This window comes from Biomphalaria glabrata, chromosome 5 (genome assembly GCF_947242115.1).
Source record: "Biomphalaria glabrata chromosome 5, xgBioGlab47.1, whole genome shotgun sequence".
NCBI classification, from domain to species: Eukaryota; Metazoa; Mollusca; class Gastropoda; family Planorbidae; genus Biomphalaria; species Biomphalaria glabrata.
This window is the reverse complement of record NC_074715.1, coordinates 11193624-11211743: the sequence shown is the minus strand read 5'-3', so window position 1 is coordinate 11211743 and position 18120 is coordinate 11193624. Positions and strand designations below refer to the sequence as shown.

Genomic DNA, 18120 nt, shown 5'->3' with positions numbered 1-18120 from the left:
CAATCATCAAGCAAGACAATTAAATATATTTAGTTTTAAACCTGTAAGTTTAAAGTTGAATTTTTTTTTTTTACAGTTGTTAATGGATACAGTAAACAAATACTTATAAGAAGACATATACCTGAAAGCAAAACTTCCTAACTTCCCCTGGTTTTGTGACAGGGGGCAGTTGAAGGAAATCTCCACACAAGATTAACTGGATACCACCAAATGGTTGATCTGATTTACGAACCATTCTAGAATAAATCCAAACAAAGAAATAAATAAACATTAGTGATACGATTCGTTTGAGCCAGATGACAACAGTGTCTTGATGTTACAATGAGATTGTGTTGATCAGACAATGCCTTTCTGATGTTATATTTCGTATAAATTTCTCCTTTAGACAATTTCTGAATTCTCAAACAACATTGTGATGCCAGAGATACTAATTCAAAGTATAAACTCAAAACTGAAATTTTTAAAATAAATACAAAGCGTGGTCAAGAGGCCAAGTGCGCTTGAACTTGGCTTGGCTACCTAGAAGGGGGCTCGAGGTTCGACACCCGACTCGGGCAGAGTTGTGTTTACTGAGCGCCTAAAGCCAGCACGGAAAACTCCTAGATACCCCCTCCCCTCCACTGGTCCACAAATGAGATTGGACCAAAAGCGCTCTGAGCATGCTATAAAAGCATGAAAGTAGTGCTATATAAAAGCTATAATAATAATAAATCTGGAACTAAGAATCACTTTAATAATATACATACTACATAAATGTACAGTACAGTTCAAATTAAACTCTTTAGCTCTATTCATCGCTGTCCTTCAACAGAATATCCATCTTATAAATACTACCTTTTTCCCCTTTAAATAATGTCCAAACTAATATTAGCGCTTATGGAAAAACTGTCATTGTTTTAAATAAACTTGTCATTACTCGTCAACAACATGCAAACATGACCTTGCGCTAGACAGTATTCAATGTAAAAATAAACTGCTTTATATTACATCACAATTACACAAAATTTTAATGAACTATCAAAATACTTTAATACTGATATTAAAATTGATAATAGAACGTAGATCACTTGAAAAGTAAGATGTTATTAATAAAATGAAACAAAAACTATGAATTGTACTTTTCAAAGTCAAATTATTTTCATTATTTTCAACTACTGTCATCATTTTCTAAATCTGACAAAACTTTTTCTTGCTCATTTTTAACATAAGGTCAATCATTTTTTCACATTATGTTTGGCATCATATTTACAATCTTACTCTTCTGCAAACTTCAGAATGTGTGGTATGCCCCAGTGGCGTAGCTAGGAATTTATGATCATTTGGGGGCTCGGGAGCTTGACCTCTTTTTGGGCCCCTGAATTTTTGCATAATATTTAATGTAAAAAAAAACACTCATTTGGGAGACCCCCTCAAGTGGGGGCCAGGGGAGATTTTCAAATTCCCCCTTCCCCCCTAGCTATGCCTCTGGTATGCCCTCAAAAGAAAACAACTTATTTTTTCATTTCCAGCAAACGTTGCGTTAAAGATGGGCCAAGAAAAATGCATGAAATTCAACAGTGAAAAAAGAATTCTAATTATGAAGTAGAAATAACTAAACTGTTACCTAGCTACAGTTTCCAGCTTGTCAAATAGGTCTCCATCCACCATAGAGATCTCATCAATGATCAGGTGTTTACAGCTTCGCCACTGCTGTGCTATCCTGGGTTGAGAAGCCATCTGAACACATTGGGATAAAGGTGCCTTCCCAGAGCCAATCCCTACAAAAGAGGAACACAGCTTTAAAAACAACATTTACTTACAATTGTAATTTATTATACAAGTAATAAATGACTATGAAGGCACAGTGACTGAGTGGTAAATGCTTAACTTATGAGCCTAGGGGTCCCAGGTTTGAATCCTGGTATTTTTAATTTTGAGACTTTTAGGGCGCCTCTGAATCCACCCAGCTCTAATGGGTACCTGACAGCTGGGGAAAATAAAGGCAGCTGGTTGTTGTGCTGGCCACATGACACCCTTATTAATCGTGGGCCACAGAAACATTATCTTTACATTATCTGCCCCATAGATCGCAAGGTCTTACTACTTACTTACTAATAAATTACTATAAATAAACTATAAGCGACAGTAAATTAATGACTAACCTGCAAACGAATGCAGTGTAGTACCACCAATATGGCAAGCAGCAACTCCAGTACTCGCAGTTGCATATGTATGATTGGGAGGTAGGGCTCCTAAAAGATATTTATATTAAATCTTATCAAAATAAAATTATCAACAAACTATAAATATTTTATAAAGTAATTTTTTTTTTTTGGCAATTTTGTTTTTATCATAAAAATCAGCCAATGCAAGTTCCTATGGTTAACTAACTTAACTATGCTATGTTCAAATAGAGTCAAACATTACTAAATTAGATGTGTTATTTAAATAAAAGGCAATTTGATGTAAGAGGAGTATTTCATCAGCTGTTTGGCCTAATAAAGTTAAAAAAAAAAAAGAGTTTTTGTTAAATAATAATGAACTTACCAATAATTCGTTTCAAAAGGTATGATTTCCCCGTTCCTGCACTCCCTGTAAAGAATATATTTCTTCCTCGTAACACAGCTTCTAATACATTATTTTGTTCCGGAGTAAGTTGAACTGGTTTGGCTAAAACCTTAGAAGGGCTAATCCCATTAATTTTTGTCATTTTCAATAGTGCAGCTTTTGTAGCGACCAGCTTTAACCTTTTTGCATCTTGTTCTGTGGGGTTGCTGCTTGTCACTTGACCAGCAGCCTCCAGTGGTCTTTTTTTGTTGGCAAGGTTAAGTGTCGGTGGTTGTGCAGCTTTTCCTGCATGAGCGACTTGAAGATCTTTTAACGTGAGAGGAGAGATTTCATCAAAGTCGTGTTGTTTTCCGGAGAAAAGCTTGCTACGCTGAGACACGAATCCCTTTTGTTTGAGAACATCAAGTTTTGTCTTTGAAAAAAAAGTTTAGAGTTATGGTTATATTAATGTTTTAAAAGTGAAATGAATTTCAAAATCATTATCAAGACATTTTCGATGCAAAACATTTTTAAAAATCAATAATGTATGGATGGTTTTCTGGCCATGGGATATATAATTTGGTTCTGGGTATAAAACCCGCCATGTTAGAGGAAGTTGAGTAGGATCTAATAATTTTCATTCAGACAGAAACATCTAAACATTTCCTTGTGATTCTGAAGATAAGTTTACAATACTTAAACAAATTAATGTATACTTAAATTATGTAAGTCATTTTTAACTGATTTTTTGGTGGTGGTGGTGGTGGGGGGGGGGGGGCGCTAATGTGCTTATTTAATTCCACTTGTGAATAACATTAGCCCTAAGCGACACATGTAGGAATAGCTCAGAATGACCAATGGATTCAGAATAAGTTTAAAAAGACTTCATGCCTGAATATTACATCAACAGGATTAGTCAAGGCAAGAAAATAAAGAAAAATTCAACAAAGACATAGAGACAGCTCATGACTGAGACAGTTATTTAATCAACTTAAATGACAAAGAAAAACATGCAAAGTAATTTACATCCAAACAATTTTGTTTATTTACCTGCAATGTTTGTAAAAATAGAACAAGCTTGTCTGGTGGGCAGTTGGACAACATAAACTGGATTTTATGATCAGGTAATTTAATAGTGGCTTTACCATCTTTAACAAATTTTTTATGGATAACAAGTTCCTTGACAGCATATTTACACTCCTTTTTTGGAAAGGACACCTGAAATACAACCAAAAAAAAATAAATTTTATGCACATTTCACTCAGCGGAGACCTGAGAGGGATAGATGGATAAACACTATCAAGCGACAGAAGCCTGATAAATGAATGCTAATGGACGCAGCCAGCAATATGATATAAGTAGCTAACATAAGCAAACATCTATGTAAAAGAATAAGTATCTTATTGACAAACACTTAAACACCAACAAATTGGAAAGGAGAAGCCGCAAGTTGTAGAAAAAGGAAACAGTTTTACCACACATGGAGTTAACAGAGAAAGAGAAGTGTCAAATTTGAAGCAGACAAAACAAAAGACCACTATCATAATACTGTAGTTTCGTAATATGACCAGCCGGTTATTCAAGTTTTTACAAACAATGGCAGCTGTGAAGGGTATACAAATGTGCAGGGTTTACAAAATTTATTTTACTCATTAACATTGTATAACAGAAATTATGAACATACTTGTGGGTCTTTAAACCTCCTATAGTTGGCTGTGTGGTTGTGAAATGTACATTGGAAAACTTTATAAAATTGCAGCTTAAAATAGGCTGTATTTGAATTATGCTTTGGCCTTTTTTGGCTTAAAAAAACTCCACTGAGTACTGATTATAATTAATACACTTTAATTGCCCATGCTGCACACTATACACTACGACGTTGGAACTACAAGAATATCTGTTATGCTGATTGCCCTGGGAATGAATAGCGTACACAACAAGGCCAAGTACCAACAGATGCAAAATCAGGCCAATCGTAGGGCAAGTCACACTTTGCACTTGTGAGGTGTATACGGTTGCGGGTTGTAAGATTTTGTTTTTACTTATTTATGATCTGTGCAGTGTATTCGAATGTGCGGATTAGACACGTATGCACAAGAAAATACTGTTAAGGTCAAATTAATGAAAGTTCTCCAAATTGTTTATGGTGGAGAAATGAAGCTGGGGTGCAACTGCAGCCCTTCACTAATTATCACATATGTACAATCAAAGTAAATTAAAACTAAGTATGACTAAATAAAAACTAACCTTCATTTGAAGCTCCCTGAACTCATCTCTACCTAGTGTCATGGTCAAACTTCTGTGGTGCACTTTCCTCAAAATGTTTCCAGTAGGGGAGAGTTCTTCTATAGACACTGAACACACCAAAGTGGGATTCTCCATATTGCCACAGTTAATTATCATAAGCTAAAGAGAAAAAGAAAATGAGGCATAAAAAAAAAAGAGGCGCTAATATTAGAGCAACATAATTCAAATATTTAACCAACAGAGGCATTGTGGGGATGATTCTCAGTGGGGTCAACTAACAGTGTCCCTTCCAAAGCCTAAATTGGGGGCTAAATCATCCCTACCCAAATTTTTTTTCCTAATAAATCTATCTATATTATCAAATTTTTTATAAGGTTGTTCGGGTATATAGCTATAATTTTTTGGGAGGGGGGGGGCATCTTACTATTGTTGTTTCAGGAAGGACTATGCCTTTGTAAATATTTATTGGTAAAATAGTCAGTATTTTTATTGAAACTTTATTTTTGGGGTGGGGGGGGGCAGAAGGGGGTGCATGGGAATTTTTTAAAAATATTAAGACCTATTCATATAGTAAAAAATGTCTAGAGCTATAGATCTAGATCTACATACTACACTTGTGTTATATAGATCTAGAATATAAATCTAGACTAGCTAAGCTAGTGACCTAGTCTAGTTACCATATATACTATATAGTATAAGTATAATACCATCTAAATCTATAGATCTATTCTGGTAACATTCTAGACATCTAGTACTTAGTGTGAGTTGTGAGTAGAGTGTCTAGAGTTTTGTTAGATCTATGACAATCTATGTCTATACTCAGTTAAGACTTAAGAGTACTTAAGATTAAGACTCTACTCTCTACTTTTAAATTTTTAAACTAGATCTAGCGGCAACTAGCCCTATTCTACTACTACTACTCATACTAGAATAACTAGATCTAGATCTACTATAATCTAGTCTTAGTTTCTAATACTAGTTTAACTAGTTACTATACTAGTCTAATACTGCTACTAGTAGTACTAGATTACAAGATCTACTAGATTCTAGATCTAGATATAATAGTCACAGTACTGACACTAGACTAGTATTAATATACAGAATATACTATTTATATTATATAAAATATATATATATATGATTATATCTGATCTAGAATAGACTTAGTCTTAGTCATAGATGGGCAATTGTCATTGAATATCATACTATGATACTAGACTTAAGACTTAGTTTAGTCATATAGATCATTAGTAGATGAGACCTAGAATGGCTAGAAATAAATTAGATAGACTCTAGTCTAGAATACTAGAAGTCTAGAGTCTAGATTGACTAGATCTGTGATTCTATCTACAATCGAATAGACATAATTATAATAATATTTAATATACTTTTTATATACTTTATAATATTATATTATTAATTATAATATAGATTACATCTAGATCTATTATTCTATCTGATAATCTGTAGATATAACTTATAGATCTAGGTAATCTAGAACTAGATCTATTTAGAGTCAAGAGCAAATGAAATTGTCCAACACACCAGTGTCACCAGTGCTGTATTTCAGTATTTGAATTTCGAATGTCTCGAGTCAAGAATAGAAAAAAAAAGTAACAATCTTCCACTTTGAAGTAACGTTTATCAAGTTAATATTTTTTAAAATGTTTATAGGCTAGTTACATCGCAGCCACTCAGAAATCGTAGATCACAGACCTATATACATAATCATATATCTTTTATATAGTACATGCATGAAAAGTAAAAGTAGGCTATACGGATGTCTGCAAACGCGACATGTAGCTCTTTAAAATCGACACAGTCAGCTGGGAAAAGTGGCACTTGATAGATTCACACGGAGAGCGAGCATAAAGAAAGGGTACCGGATTGCAGATGCCATACTCAACAGTAGAAGAAAGAAGGGTGAAAATGCAACGGCGTCTGGTGATTACATATGCCCAACCTGTCACCGCAGATGTGTATCAAGGATTGGCCTCTTTAGTCACACAAGAAGTTGCATAGAGAAAAGGTAATCTCTCGAGTCGTAAAGTGCCACAGATATATGCATTTATATAATTTATATACACTCATACACACACACACATATCTCCTATGTTGTCTACTTGGTTCAAATTAAGTAATATGTCTTTGTCTCCACCTGTCTACAAAAATCAATGTCTACAAAGCGATGGTTCTTTCAATCCTTTTATATGGATCTGAGACATGGACACTATTCAGAAAACAACTATGACTACTTGAGCGCTTTCACCAAAGGTGCTTGCGCTCCATCATGGACATACGGTGGCAGGACCGCACTACAAACAGCGATGTCCTTGCGAACGCCGGTATGGACAGTATAGAGGGAATTCTTATGGTCCGACAGTTACGCTGGGCAGGGCACGTATCCCGTATGGGGGACGAACGTATGCGAAAAGGCAGTCTTTTTTTTTTTGTGAGTTAAAAAGGTGGTACGAAACAGAGGCGCCCCACGGAAACGCTTTAAAGACCAGCTTAGACGCCAACTTGCCTTAGCTGACATAGAAGTCAAAAGAAGAGAGCACCTGGTTGCATGCAGCCTCAGAATGAGACAGCTGGAGGTCACTCACAAAGGCCGCGGGATACACATTTGAGACCAAAAGAAAATCCGCTGCCTAGGACAGACGCAGACGGCGAAAAGAAAATCTAAATAGACCACCTGCGGACAATCTTGTTTCCGCTAGTCCGGGCACCTTAATATTAATCTATATCTCCTCATCTCCTTTGCGACTTGATGAACTTTCCACACTCTAGTAGGGTTCTAAAATTCCAGGTCCCTATTCTGGTTTTTGCTTTGGTCATCAGTAGATTTGTTGGCCCACCAGCTTCCCATTGGGATTTCACTGGTGTGCGTCATGAACTCTTCTTGAAAGGAATCCCCGTGACCAAGGTCTTTTTGGCTTTGTGCTGTCTTTGGCAATGCATTTTTGTAAAGGTAGATTGTTAGTCTCACGTCAAACCTTCCTCCTTCACATAGGCTTTGGACCGGCAAGATGCTTCTTAAAGGTTACCTCTTGGAGTGATTAGGGCCAGAGGCGCGGTAGCTAAGCGGTAAAGCGCTTGGCTTCCGAACCTAGAGGTCCCTGGTTCGAATCATGGTGAAGACTGTGATTTTTAATTTCGGGATCTTTGGGCGCCTCCGAGTCCATCCAGCTCTAAAGTGTAACTGGCATTAGTTGAGGTAAAAGACGGCTGGTCGTTGTGCTGGCCACATGACACTCTCGTTAACAGTAGGCCACCGAAACAGTTGACTTTTACATCATCTGCACTATAGATCAACAGGTCTGTAAAGGGAACTTTACTTTACTATATCTTCATATTCCTTTTGTTAAAAAACATGTCCCATTGAAAATGTGGGCCACTGATGCGACATTAAAACCCATTCGTAGGAACTAAATGTTTCAATCTTAGATGGTCGCGAACCACAATTTGAGACCCTCCAAGTTATGTGACTGCTAACTACTATGTCTGGGTGACATTTAATGAGTTCTGTGACAAAAATGTCATCATAGTTTATCCCCCCCCCCCAACCTCCCCAAATCATGTTTACGCCTGGAGAAATACCGTCAGTGTTATGTCGAGTATGGAGTACCTGCCAATCACAGTTGTTAATTGAGTTGGTAGGAGCGCGATCGTTTGACAGTAAGCCCAGCGGGAAGAACGATCAATTACTAACATCTGACACATCCCCCCACCACCTCTCCTCTCTCAAAACAGTTGTATCAGACATATCTTTCAACAAAAAGAATCCACCTATCTGTTGCCCTACTCATTGAGCTCAAAGACGAGGACTTAATATTTTCAAGATCAAATTAAACTTTGCATTGTAGCAAAGAAAAAGTTATACCATCCCAAACCTCCTGTGGGACTGCTGGGAGATAGCGGGGGTCAAGGATCAAACTCAGGGCCCATCGTAACCGTCACTCTAAACTCTAAAGCGTATATTACATGGCATGGGAGCTATCCTATTTTCCCCTATTTTTTCTCTAAATTTATACGAAGTCTTTGAGTGGATCTTTATAAATAAATAAAAATAGTGTCAGCAGTGTCTGGATCAAAAGTGACGACAGGTTGAGATCAGGCAGTGAAAAAGATAGAGACAGTTGCGTAGCATTCATGGCGCGATGGGGCTCAATGAACCCGGGCCCATGACCAAATGGGGGCCCAAGCGGACACTTTAAAAATCCTAACAAAAGGTATCAAATTCTTTTATAATTTTATTTTGCTTTCGTTGTGTTATAAAAGGCAGTACCAGCAAAGGTATATATTTTTTTTTAATAATAAGAGAGAGAAAGAGAGCATGACATAAAACTTAATGACATGTATTGTGGTGCACTTGTCAGTGCACTTCTAATAGAAAAGTCGCATGTCTTTATCACAATCACTATCCTCAAAATCAAAAGTTGGAAGTAGGTCTTGGGCCACTAAGTATCTCTTACAGTGCACGTTCTTTTATTGTTGGTTTATCACTCTAAGTTCTATTCTTCAAACAACAGCAAAGACAAGTCTATCTCTTCTATGTTTATTAATACATTTCTATAATACAGCTCTCTAGTGTCTAACTTTCTCTCCAAGTCTCTCTCTCTCTCTCTTAATTCTAGCTAACTAAATATCACAAAGGAGGTGGTGGATGAGTGGTAAAGTAAGCGTTTAGCTTCCAAACCTGTGTCCCTTGTTCGAATCCTGGTGAAGCATGCGATTTTTAATTTCAGGATCCTTAGGGCACCTCTGAGTCCACTCAGCTCTAATGGGTAGGCCTACCTGACTTAGTTGGGAAAAAGTAAAGGTGGTTGGTCGTTGTGCTAGCCACATGACACCTTAGTTAACCGAAGGCCACAGAAACAGTTCAAACAGTTGACCTTTACATCATCTGTTAGGGGAACTTTCCTTTAAATATAACAATATTAAGGCTTTATATACATGTTTAGTCTACAAGTAGATTTTGCGTTTTCATCTGTTTAATTAACAAAAGGGGCTGCCACAAAACACACACATTCTTCATAAAACGTATTCGTTATAGAAGCCCTCAACACTGACCTTTGACGTGGCAACGAGCTATTGGTCTAAGCTGCCCACAGGTTGCGACATCGTAGGCCTTCTATAACGATTGGTCTCGGACAAAGTCACCCACCAGTATCACATGACAAGGAAAAGCAATCTCTCCACCTAGCTGAACTACTATTAACTTCCCAGGTTACTCTACTGTATATATTCTACAACAGAGGTACGCGGATCCCCAAGGGTTCTCAAGGCGACCGTAGGGGGTCCGCAGAAAAGTGGAAATTTTATACAATTAAAGTAAATTTTCTGCTAAAAGCAAGTTTATCCGATCAGATAATTTTTAAAATAATTAGCTCGCCACGCACTACTGTTTAATATCTTTATTACTTAACTAACTATTCTTTGACGACCTAAAACACTTGGATAAACCCGAATGAACCATTTTGCGTGTGGACAAACTCAGATTCCAATCACAAGTGAATCCACATTAATACGGGAGCAGCTTATTGAAATAACACAAACCAAAAATTCTCGTTTAAAAAAAACAGATTCCAATTTTATATCTAGCATTATGGGAACAGAAAATGCTGACTGCGTTCGCATCTTCTTATTTGGTAAAACATGGATTTATTACAGTAATAAACCTCATTACAAATAAAAGAAACTGACTAGAAATTTGTGCTTATTGATATTTGAGGTCGCTAATTACAAACATTGTGCCGTACATAAATACACTGATAAAATCTCATCCACCTCATTAATTTTTTAAATATTATTTTAAACAAAAGTTAGGCCTATAGGCATATTCACAAAATTGAAATTTGAAAACTATATAAAGGAGTCCCCAAGTCCAAAAAAGTTTGAGAACCTCCTTTCTACAACAATAAACAACACTCTCTCTTTTTTACATCGACACTTGCGCTTCTCTTGTTTCCAGTTTCCAAACATTTGTTTGTTTCCTCCACAAGTTTACGACTTTCCTTCAGATAAGAGAATCTACGTCCCGGTCCAATACTCCTGTGGGACGTCAGGTGTAAGAGACGTCAGGGTTAGTATTCCCAACCCTAGTGGAGACAGTCCGAAGCGGAAAGAATACGTGTGACAGAACAAAGCACACGTTAACTACAGACTTTAAAAAAAAGCCCAGACCCAAAAAGGACCATCAAAATATGTCCATTTCACAAAATACAAAGCTTCCCTAATATCACTGAAGACAGGGCCGGTCCTAACAATTGCGGGGCCCTATGCGAAACTGATTGCGCGGGGCCTACTCTGGGTGGGAATACGGATAATAAGTGAAAATGAAGATTTTGTATTGCAAAAAAAAATTCGACTTTGAATTGTATTCATTACTAAGTACAAAATTGCGATCAAATTTACTTTACTTTACGAGCCTTGCAACATATGGTATTGTGCCAGTGACTACGAAAGTAAATAAAGTATTGGAACATCCGATTCAGGTGAAAATTCGCCCGACTATTACATTTTTTTACATGAAAGTTTACAATGCCTTTTTTTTTCTTTTATCGCTCGTAGGATTTTGGCGTTTACCGCAATGAATGACATTCACAAATGACATTTTGTCTATTTTTCAGGAGATTTTTATGAGTTTTCGGGAGATTTTTAATAAATTTGAGAGAATTCCAGGAATTTTTCGTATATATTTTGCAACTTTATTACTACACCTAGAATTAGCGCGGGGGCTATGAAAGCGCGGGGCCCACTGCGAGCGCGTAGGTTGCAGTAGCCTAAGACCGGCCCTGACTTAAGACATACATATATTCACATTTTTAGTACACGCCATTTTCCATCTATTATTATTGCTCTTCTTTACCAGCACGTGCCATCTTGAGATTAAGCCCGCAGTCACTGACAAAATGCTTAAACATTGGTCTATCACACTTTAACTAGACGATGTCATGAATGGAGTGATGGGTAAGCCATCGAGCTAATTTGACAAGAGATAAGATCAGCGTTTAATCCTGCCGATAAACTCATCGAAAACCGCAAACGACCCCATCAACTTTTTGCTTTTTCTCATCCGTATGTAGAAATTTCATTCATCAAATATTTCTGTGACATTCTAATACGACAGTAAAATTCTAAAACTATGCTCGCTTGGCCGCCAATTTCCCCCCAGGGGCATGCGATGAGTTGTAGGGTGAAGTGAAGGACAGTAGACTAGTGATTAGCCCGGCATTTTCATGAAAAGAAAAGTATAAAAGTCGAGAACTTAGAAATAATTATTGAGTTGAAAGTGCCGCTTTTTTCCAAGAGATAGTAGCCGTGCTTAAAACAGTAAGTTGACAGTTTTAAGGTTATCTTTTCAATTTAGATCGTATTTATCCATTTTTTTCTGGTGTTTTTTTTTTTTTTTTTTTTTTTACAAAATTGCGTTAATAAAAAAAAACAACAACAAAGATAATATTAAAAATGTCAATTTGATATACGATATTTTATATTTTTACAAGGTTTAGGTACGAAGCATAGGATCGTCAGTAAAATAAACAAAGTAAAAGCCAATTTTAATACAGTATCTTGCTGAGAGAACTAAGCACAGAAGTTAATGCTTACACAACTACACAATGACGGAATAATATTTAATAAGACTTTCAGTTTTAAAGAATTATGTCTGCGCTTGTTCTGAATATCACAATAGCTAGCATTCATTTGTTTTCAGTATGATTTCATGCTACTGAATGATAACAAGTTTAGTGGTATTTACAAAAGGCTTATTATGAGAGAAAAATAAACGGACGAAATTTTGATATTAATTGAAAGACATAAACGTTAAAAAAATATAATCCTGTATAGAGTGTTTATAAGTAAATTAAAAAAAGTATACGTGGGATAACTCTAGTCTGGCTTGCAGAAATGAAAGAGTTATTTTTCCATGATTTTTTATCGTGGTGCCCCACATGTTTAGGCCCATACATGTCTGCCTAGCCATAATGTTGTGTTTTTTTTAAGAGTTAGCTTGTATTGGTCCTCTAATGGAGATTTTCATCTACGGAGGATAACTTTAAATAACATTTGGTGTATCCGGTGTCCAGAATACAGGAAGTTTGGATAATCTTTGTATTTGGAAACGTTTACGAGAATCGTCTGGCACTGTTTAGCACTTAAATTTATCATCCCTTTTGTTTGTAATTTGCAATTATTTAGTTAGCTACATTGAACGTTTGGCAGACTATATTAGGTCAGTAGTGACTACACTAGGGGAAGGTAGCCTAAACGAACGAGACACAGCATAGGAACAGACCTATAGAGATCTAGATTTAATAGGTCTAATTGATTTTAGACCTAAGTCTCCCCTTGTCATTGTTTAATTTTCCTATTAATATCATAATCTCTTTCAATATATCTATTTTTTAAACCGTTTTTCTTTACGTTTCCCTTAAAATGCCTTTACATTTGCCCACATCGCCCTCTCTTGTTTTTCTATATTAATTTATTTTATTGCTTAAAATTGTAGACCCACTAAATTGAAATTTAAATGAGGGTGGTCTAAACAGTGTACCTTTTTCTTCAAATTAATTTTTATTTCTCCATAAAATGTCCTTTTAAGATCCATGCACACACACACACCCCTCCCCAAGCGTTACCGGGATTTTCATGTTCATTCATTGTGTGAATTTCTGATATTAATTCAAAAGAGAGGGCTAACAGCTATTGGTGATTTCACGGAGGCTACTATATATAATAAAAGACAAGTTTTTTTTTGTTTTTTTTTTTGGTATCTGGTGTTTAAAAAACGGAAGTATTGATGAGAGAAGTATTTTAACATATCACAAAAAGATAAGTTTTGTGCATTTTTCAGCACTGCGGAATGAAATGTCTAAGATTTTTTGATTGTATCAAAAAAGGATTTTTTTTAATGACTATTTAAAAGGGATCTTTAAAATGTGCGCTGGACTGTTGTTCGGTCGCCTTGATGGTCCCGGGTTCATATCCTGCCAGCAGCTTTTCCCCCGTCCTCCTGCGGGAGATTAGGACTAAGAAGTCAATTATCTACAACTCTGAAGGAACATCCGAAACACGTGAAACATTATTCAAACAAAGTGGAAAAAAAAAAAAAAACAACAATCCCAAATCGGGTCGTTAAATAGGCTACCAGACTACTTGTACTTTTGCGTTTATTTTAATCTTAAACTAAATTCAAACGTGTTAATTCTTGTTTTTGATTATTGTGTTCTATTTATTCATTGCAGATTTCACCATGAATCATCTTTCGTGTCTGCTAGTGTTGGTCGTTGCATTGACCCTGAGTGTCTCCGGATACAGTTACAACACCTATCCGTCATACGGTGGTTACGGCAAGGGCTACGCACTTGGCGGCTACGGAGGCTATGGCGGATGGGGAGGCAAGGGCTACGGCGGATGGGGCGGCTTGGGAGGCTACGGCGGATGGGGCGGCAAGGGCTACGGCGGATGGGGCGGCAAAGGGGGTTATGGTGGGTGGGGAGGTTTGGGCGGTTGGGGTGGTAAAGGCGGATACGGCGGTTGGGGAGGTAAAGGCGGATACGGCGGTTGGGGAGGTTTGGGTGGAGGATGGGGTGGTAACTATGGCGGTAACTATGGAGGGTGGGGCGGAAACTATGGTGGATGGGGAGGCAACTACGGAGGCTTGGGTGGATGGGGAGGTAACTACGGAGGCTGGGGCAACAACAACGCCTACGCACAAGCCTCCGCCGCAGCCAGCGCTAGTGCTAGTGCCAACGCCTACAATAACTACAACACCTACAATAACTACAACAACTATGGTGGTCTTGGATACGGATTCAGTGGATACGGATCTCCAGGTGAGTTCATTTACATTTAGCATGCCCAGTGCTTGTATTAGAAAAAGAAAAGTAAAGTTCCTCTTTCAGACTTTGCAATCTATAGGGCAGATGATGTTAAGGTCATCTGTTTCTGTGGCCAACGGTTACTTTCCCCAACTTAAGTCAGCTACACATTAGAGTTGGGTGGACTCAGTGACGCCCTAAAAGTCCAGAAATTCAAAATCCCAGTCTTCACCTAGATTCGAACCAGGAACCCAGGTATTAGACGTCAGATAATAGTGGCCAGGCCCGGATTTAAGGGTGAGCAAAGGGATTAACAGCATAGGCTCTTAGAGAGTCCTCAGAATTTTTCTTTGGATATCAAGATGTACAGCAAAATGATATATAAAGCTAGAATGATGTATCCATTTTGGTAATTTGAATGAGGGTCCTATGGGTTAGTGTTAGCTTGCAGTCGCTATGTAATCTATATAAGCCTACATAAGCTATACATGTGAGCCTATGCTTTTATTTATTTTTACGTAGCTTTTATCTACTCACTGTCTGGTGCACATTTTGAACACGCTGTTTCTCTTGCGTTTCATTCCATCAATCTTGTTCCCAAGAAAACACGAATAAGTGAACAAAGAAATTTAACCAGTCAGTTAATGAAATAGCGTTAATGTGGCTGTAAATGTGCAGTTATTTATCTTAGATACGTTTTAATAATAGGCCTATCTATTATATTTTACATTTTGCTTGTTTTTCGATTTCATATAATTATATGCAGAACTTGCCTCGTTCTGAATAGCTTTGTGAATGATAGGCCTAATACAGGAAGTGATTAATTCTTATTAAATAGTTAAAGTCTGTTGGGAAATTGCTTAATCCCCATACCCCCAAAAGATATATAATAAAACAAAGTACCTCCATCAATGAGTATTCCATGTATTGTAAGTCATCTTAGACTTAGTACAAAAACGTGGTCCTGTTAAAATTCGTTCTCAAGTTAAAATAATCTGATAACAATTTACATAAGCCTATAAAAAAATAAAACAAAAACTTTAAATGCGTATTATATAGACTAATACCTTACTGAATATAAACCAAACTTTTATAGATCAGTCATGTGGCCAACATTTTTTTTCCATTGGTTCACGCGTTATCTGCTATCGATCCCAGAGTTCTTGGCCTTGTTTACCCACTGCTTTTTACATAGCTTACGTCTTCTGTTTGTATGGTAAAAAAGTTTTTTTCTCCCACACCCAATCTCGAATTAAGCTGAATATTTTGCAAATTACTTCTTTAACCTGACAACACAAGAATCAATAAAACAAAAAATAAACCAACTAGTTAATTTAAGTTCATTAACTTTTGGTAATTAATCATTTTGCTAAGTATGATGAACAAGGAAAAGAAATCGTTCTTGACAATTGTCGTGATTATAAGTTAAATTAGTCCCCTTAAGGATTCTTGCGCCCTGATTGAACATTTTTTTAATGCATTAAAATAAAAAAACGAACATGTAAACATTCACCAAGATATCCCCTTCTTTCCAACTGGTCCAGACAAGGGATAGGGGCATAGCGCATTAAGAAAGCTAAACAAAAACTTCTAATCGCACAGATTTATTATGTCTAGGTCGATCCGTAGGCCTACTAAATGATATAATTACACAAATTTGTTAAGCTTTTTTTTTTTTTTTTTTTAAAGTAAATTAAAAAATGTTTTTCGTGATAGAAAATTGAATTGTGGGAGGACAAATGGAAGAGAGAGTCTCCATGGGGCTACTGAGGGGTGCGCTCCGCGCCGGGTAACACTCACTAGTGTACCAGTCCTCTCTCTCTACCATATTTCCATGCAAGACAATACATTCTGTAATAATTTGGTATACTCTCTCATCGTCTACTCTGCGACCTCTAGAATCATGATTCTCTCTGGATCATCCGAACTAAGCTCCTATGTCTTCATCCCTCTCTGTCCTTTCCTGACAGCACCTAAGCACGCTTGCGATTCAACGATGTAACCAGAGAACGCTCTCAGCACCTCCACTTTGGTTGTAGGCTCCTAATTATTATTTTTTTAACGATGGCCAGTAAAAGTTTGAGAAACGCTGGCCTAATGTAAAACAGTTTTGATAAAGTTTAAGTCATTAGTATCCGAAAATGAAAACATATTCAGCTGACGTTAGGTTGGCTTCTAATAATCGTATATTTTAATATAGGCCTACAATAGCTGTTGATAAAATGACCAACAAAATAGATACAATTGATTCGATTTATTAACAACCCAACGATAGTTTTCATTGCATGGGGGAGGGGTGGCACCGGCGCTAGAAATGCTACTGACTAGTGAACTAAAAAACGACAATGACGCATAGCCTATAAATGAAATCTTTCATGTACAAACTATGCTTCCCCCATCCTGTACGTTCATACAAACTCACAGATGGTCCCTCTTTGAAATACCACTTACGACTAAAGTATGAGAGAAACTATAATAAATTCAAATGAATGTCACCTTGTGTGGATAATTAGCTAGTAATTCTTTTCCCCAAAAGATGTACATAAACTGTCAAATTTCTAGGAAAATCGTTAATGCCGTTTTCGAGATTCGTGTTCACTTACCCAGTTTTATGTTAGTACTTTTTTTTTTTTTAAACCTACTATCTCTTCGTGGGTTATGGGTGGATCTTTATAGTTAAAAATATAAAATGACTAACATTAAAAAAAAAAGGTATTCCTTAAGTATGTGATGCAGTCTCTGGTTTCCTATAAGATCTAACAAAAAGAATGGATTTCCCAGAAAGTCATTTACAAAATGTGTATGGCTGGCTGCAAATAATTTGTAGCTGTTTCATGTACAGACAGGGAATATGGTAGTTTTGTATTTAGAGTTTTTTAACTTAAGATTATTTGGGCCAAAAGCGATTTCACTGAATCCTAATCATTGTGCTTTTTGGCATCAATCCTGCGACCATTGTCCGAGATCAGCTCTCGGATGCAACTTGCGACGGTCTGAACCGTAAACCTGCAGATTTATTTTCGTGGACAATACATATTGCCATAAATGATGTGATGTTTTTTTTTTTAAATCACCCAATAAATATCTTCAATAGCATAAAACGTGTATGTGTGTGTATTCCGGAGCACACAATAAGTGATACATGAGATAAGCTATTTACAATAAGAGTTTTTGAGCACTGAAATATTTTATAAGGTCTTCCATATATCATTTTCTTTCGCACCCTTGAGTCTATGCGAAAATTCCCAGTAGCTATAATCACTAACAAAATATTAAATACCAGTAAATAAAAATAATTCGTTTCATTACTTTTCACAGCATATTATGGCTATGACTGGGATTTTGATGGTGACGATGATTGAACAACTCACTAGCCACAGCACTACCCAGTAGACAATCAACATACATTTTTTAAAAAGAAATCAGCTAGTTGTTACAAGGCCTGCTATTTTCAGTGTACATGTTAACACTTGGCAACAACAGAGAATAAAATACATATATATATATATACACACATACATAA

At 36.7% G+C, this 18120-nt stretch overlaps 2 protein-coding genes across 3 annotated transcripts in view; one reads left to right on the top strand and one right to left on the bottom strand.

Moving 5' to 3' along the window:
- The window catches only part of LOC106062426 (ATP-dependent DNA helicase PIF1-like), a 23794-nt gene extending 8352 nt beyond the window's left edge, over positions 1-15442 (bottom strand). The window contains exons 1-7 of one of the 2 annotated variants that reach the window (XM_056029299.1): positions 15135-15442; positions 4774-4932; positions 3577-3744; positions 2527-2959; positions 2142-2231; positions 1604-1757; positions 122-236 (exon numbers count right to left, since the gene is read on the bottom strand). In XM_056029299.1, the coding sequence (XP_055885274.1) occupies positions 122-236; positions 1604-1757; positions 2142-2231; positions 2527-2959; positions 3577-3744; positions 4774-4929 (1116 nt within the window). In that variant the 5' untranslated portion in view covers positions 4930-4932; positions 15135-15442. Of the gene's footprint in view, positions 1-121; positions 237-1603; positions 1758-2141; positions 2232-2526; positions 2960-3576; positions 3745-4773; positions 4933-6318; positions 6387-15134 lie in introns of those variants that run through there. The other variant, XM_013220697.2, reaches the window with a different exon arrangement.
- On the top strand, positions 11950-18120 carry LOC106062428 (uncharacterized). The gene is made up of 3 exons (XM_013220700.2): positions 11950-12108; positions 14022-14612; positions 17916-18120. Exons 2-3 carry the CDS (start codon positions 14030-14032, stop codon positions 17957-17959), a joined length of 627 nt encoding a protein of 208 aa, XP_013076154.2. The 5' UTR covers positions 11950-12108; positions 14022-14029; the 3' UTR covers positions 17960-18120.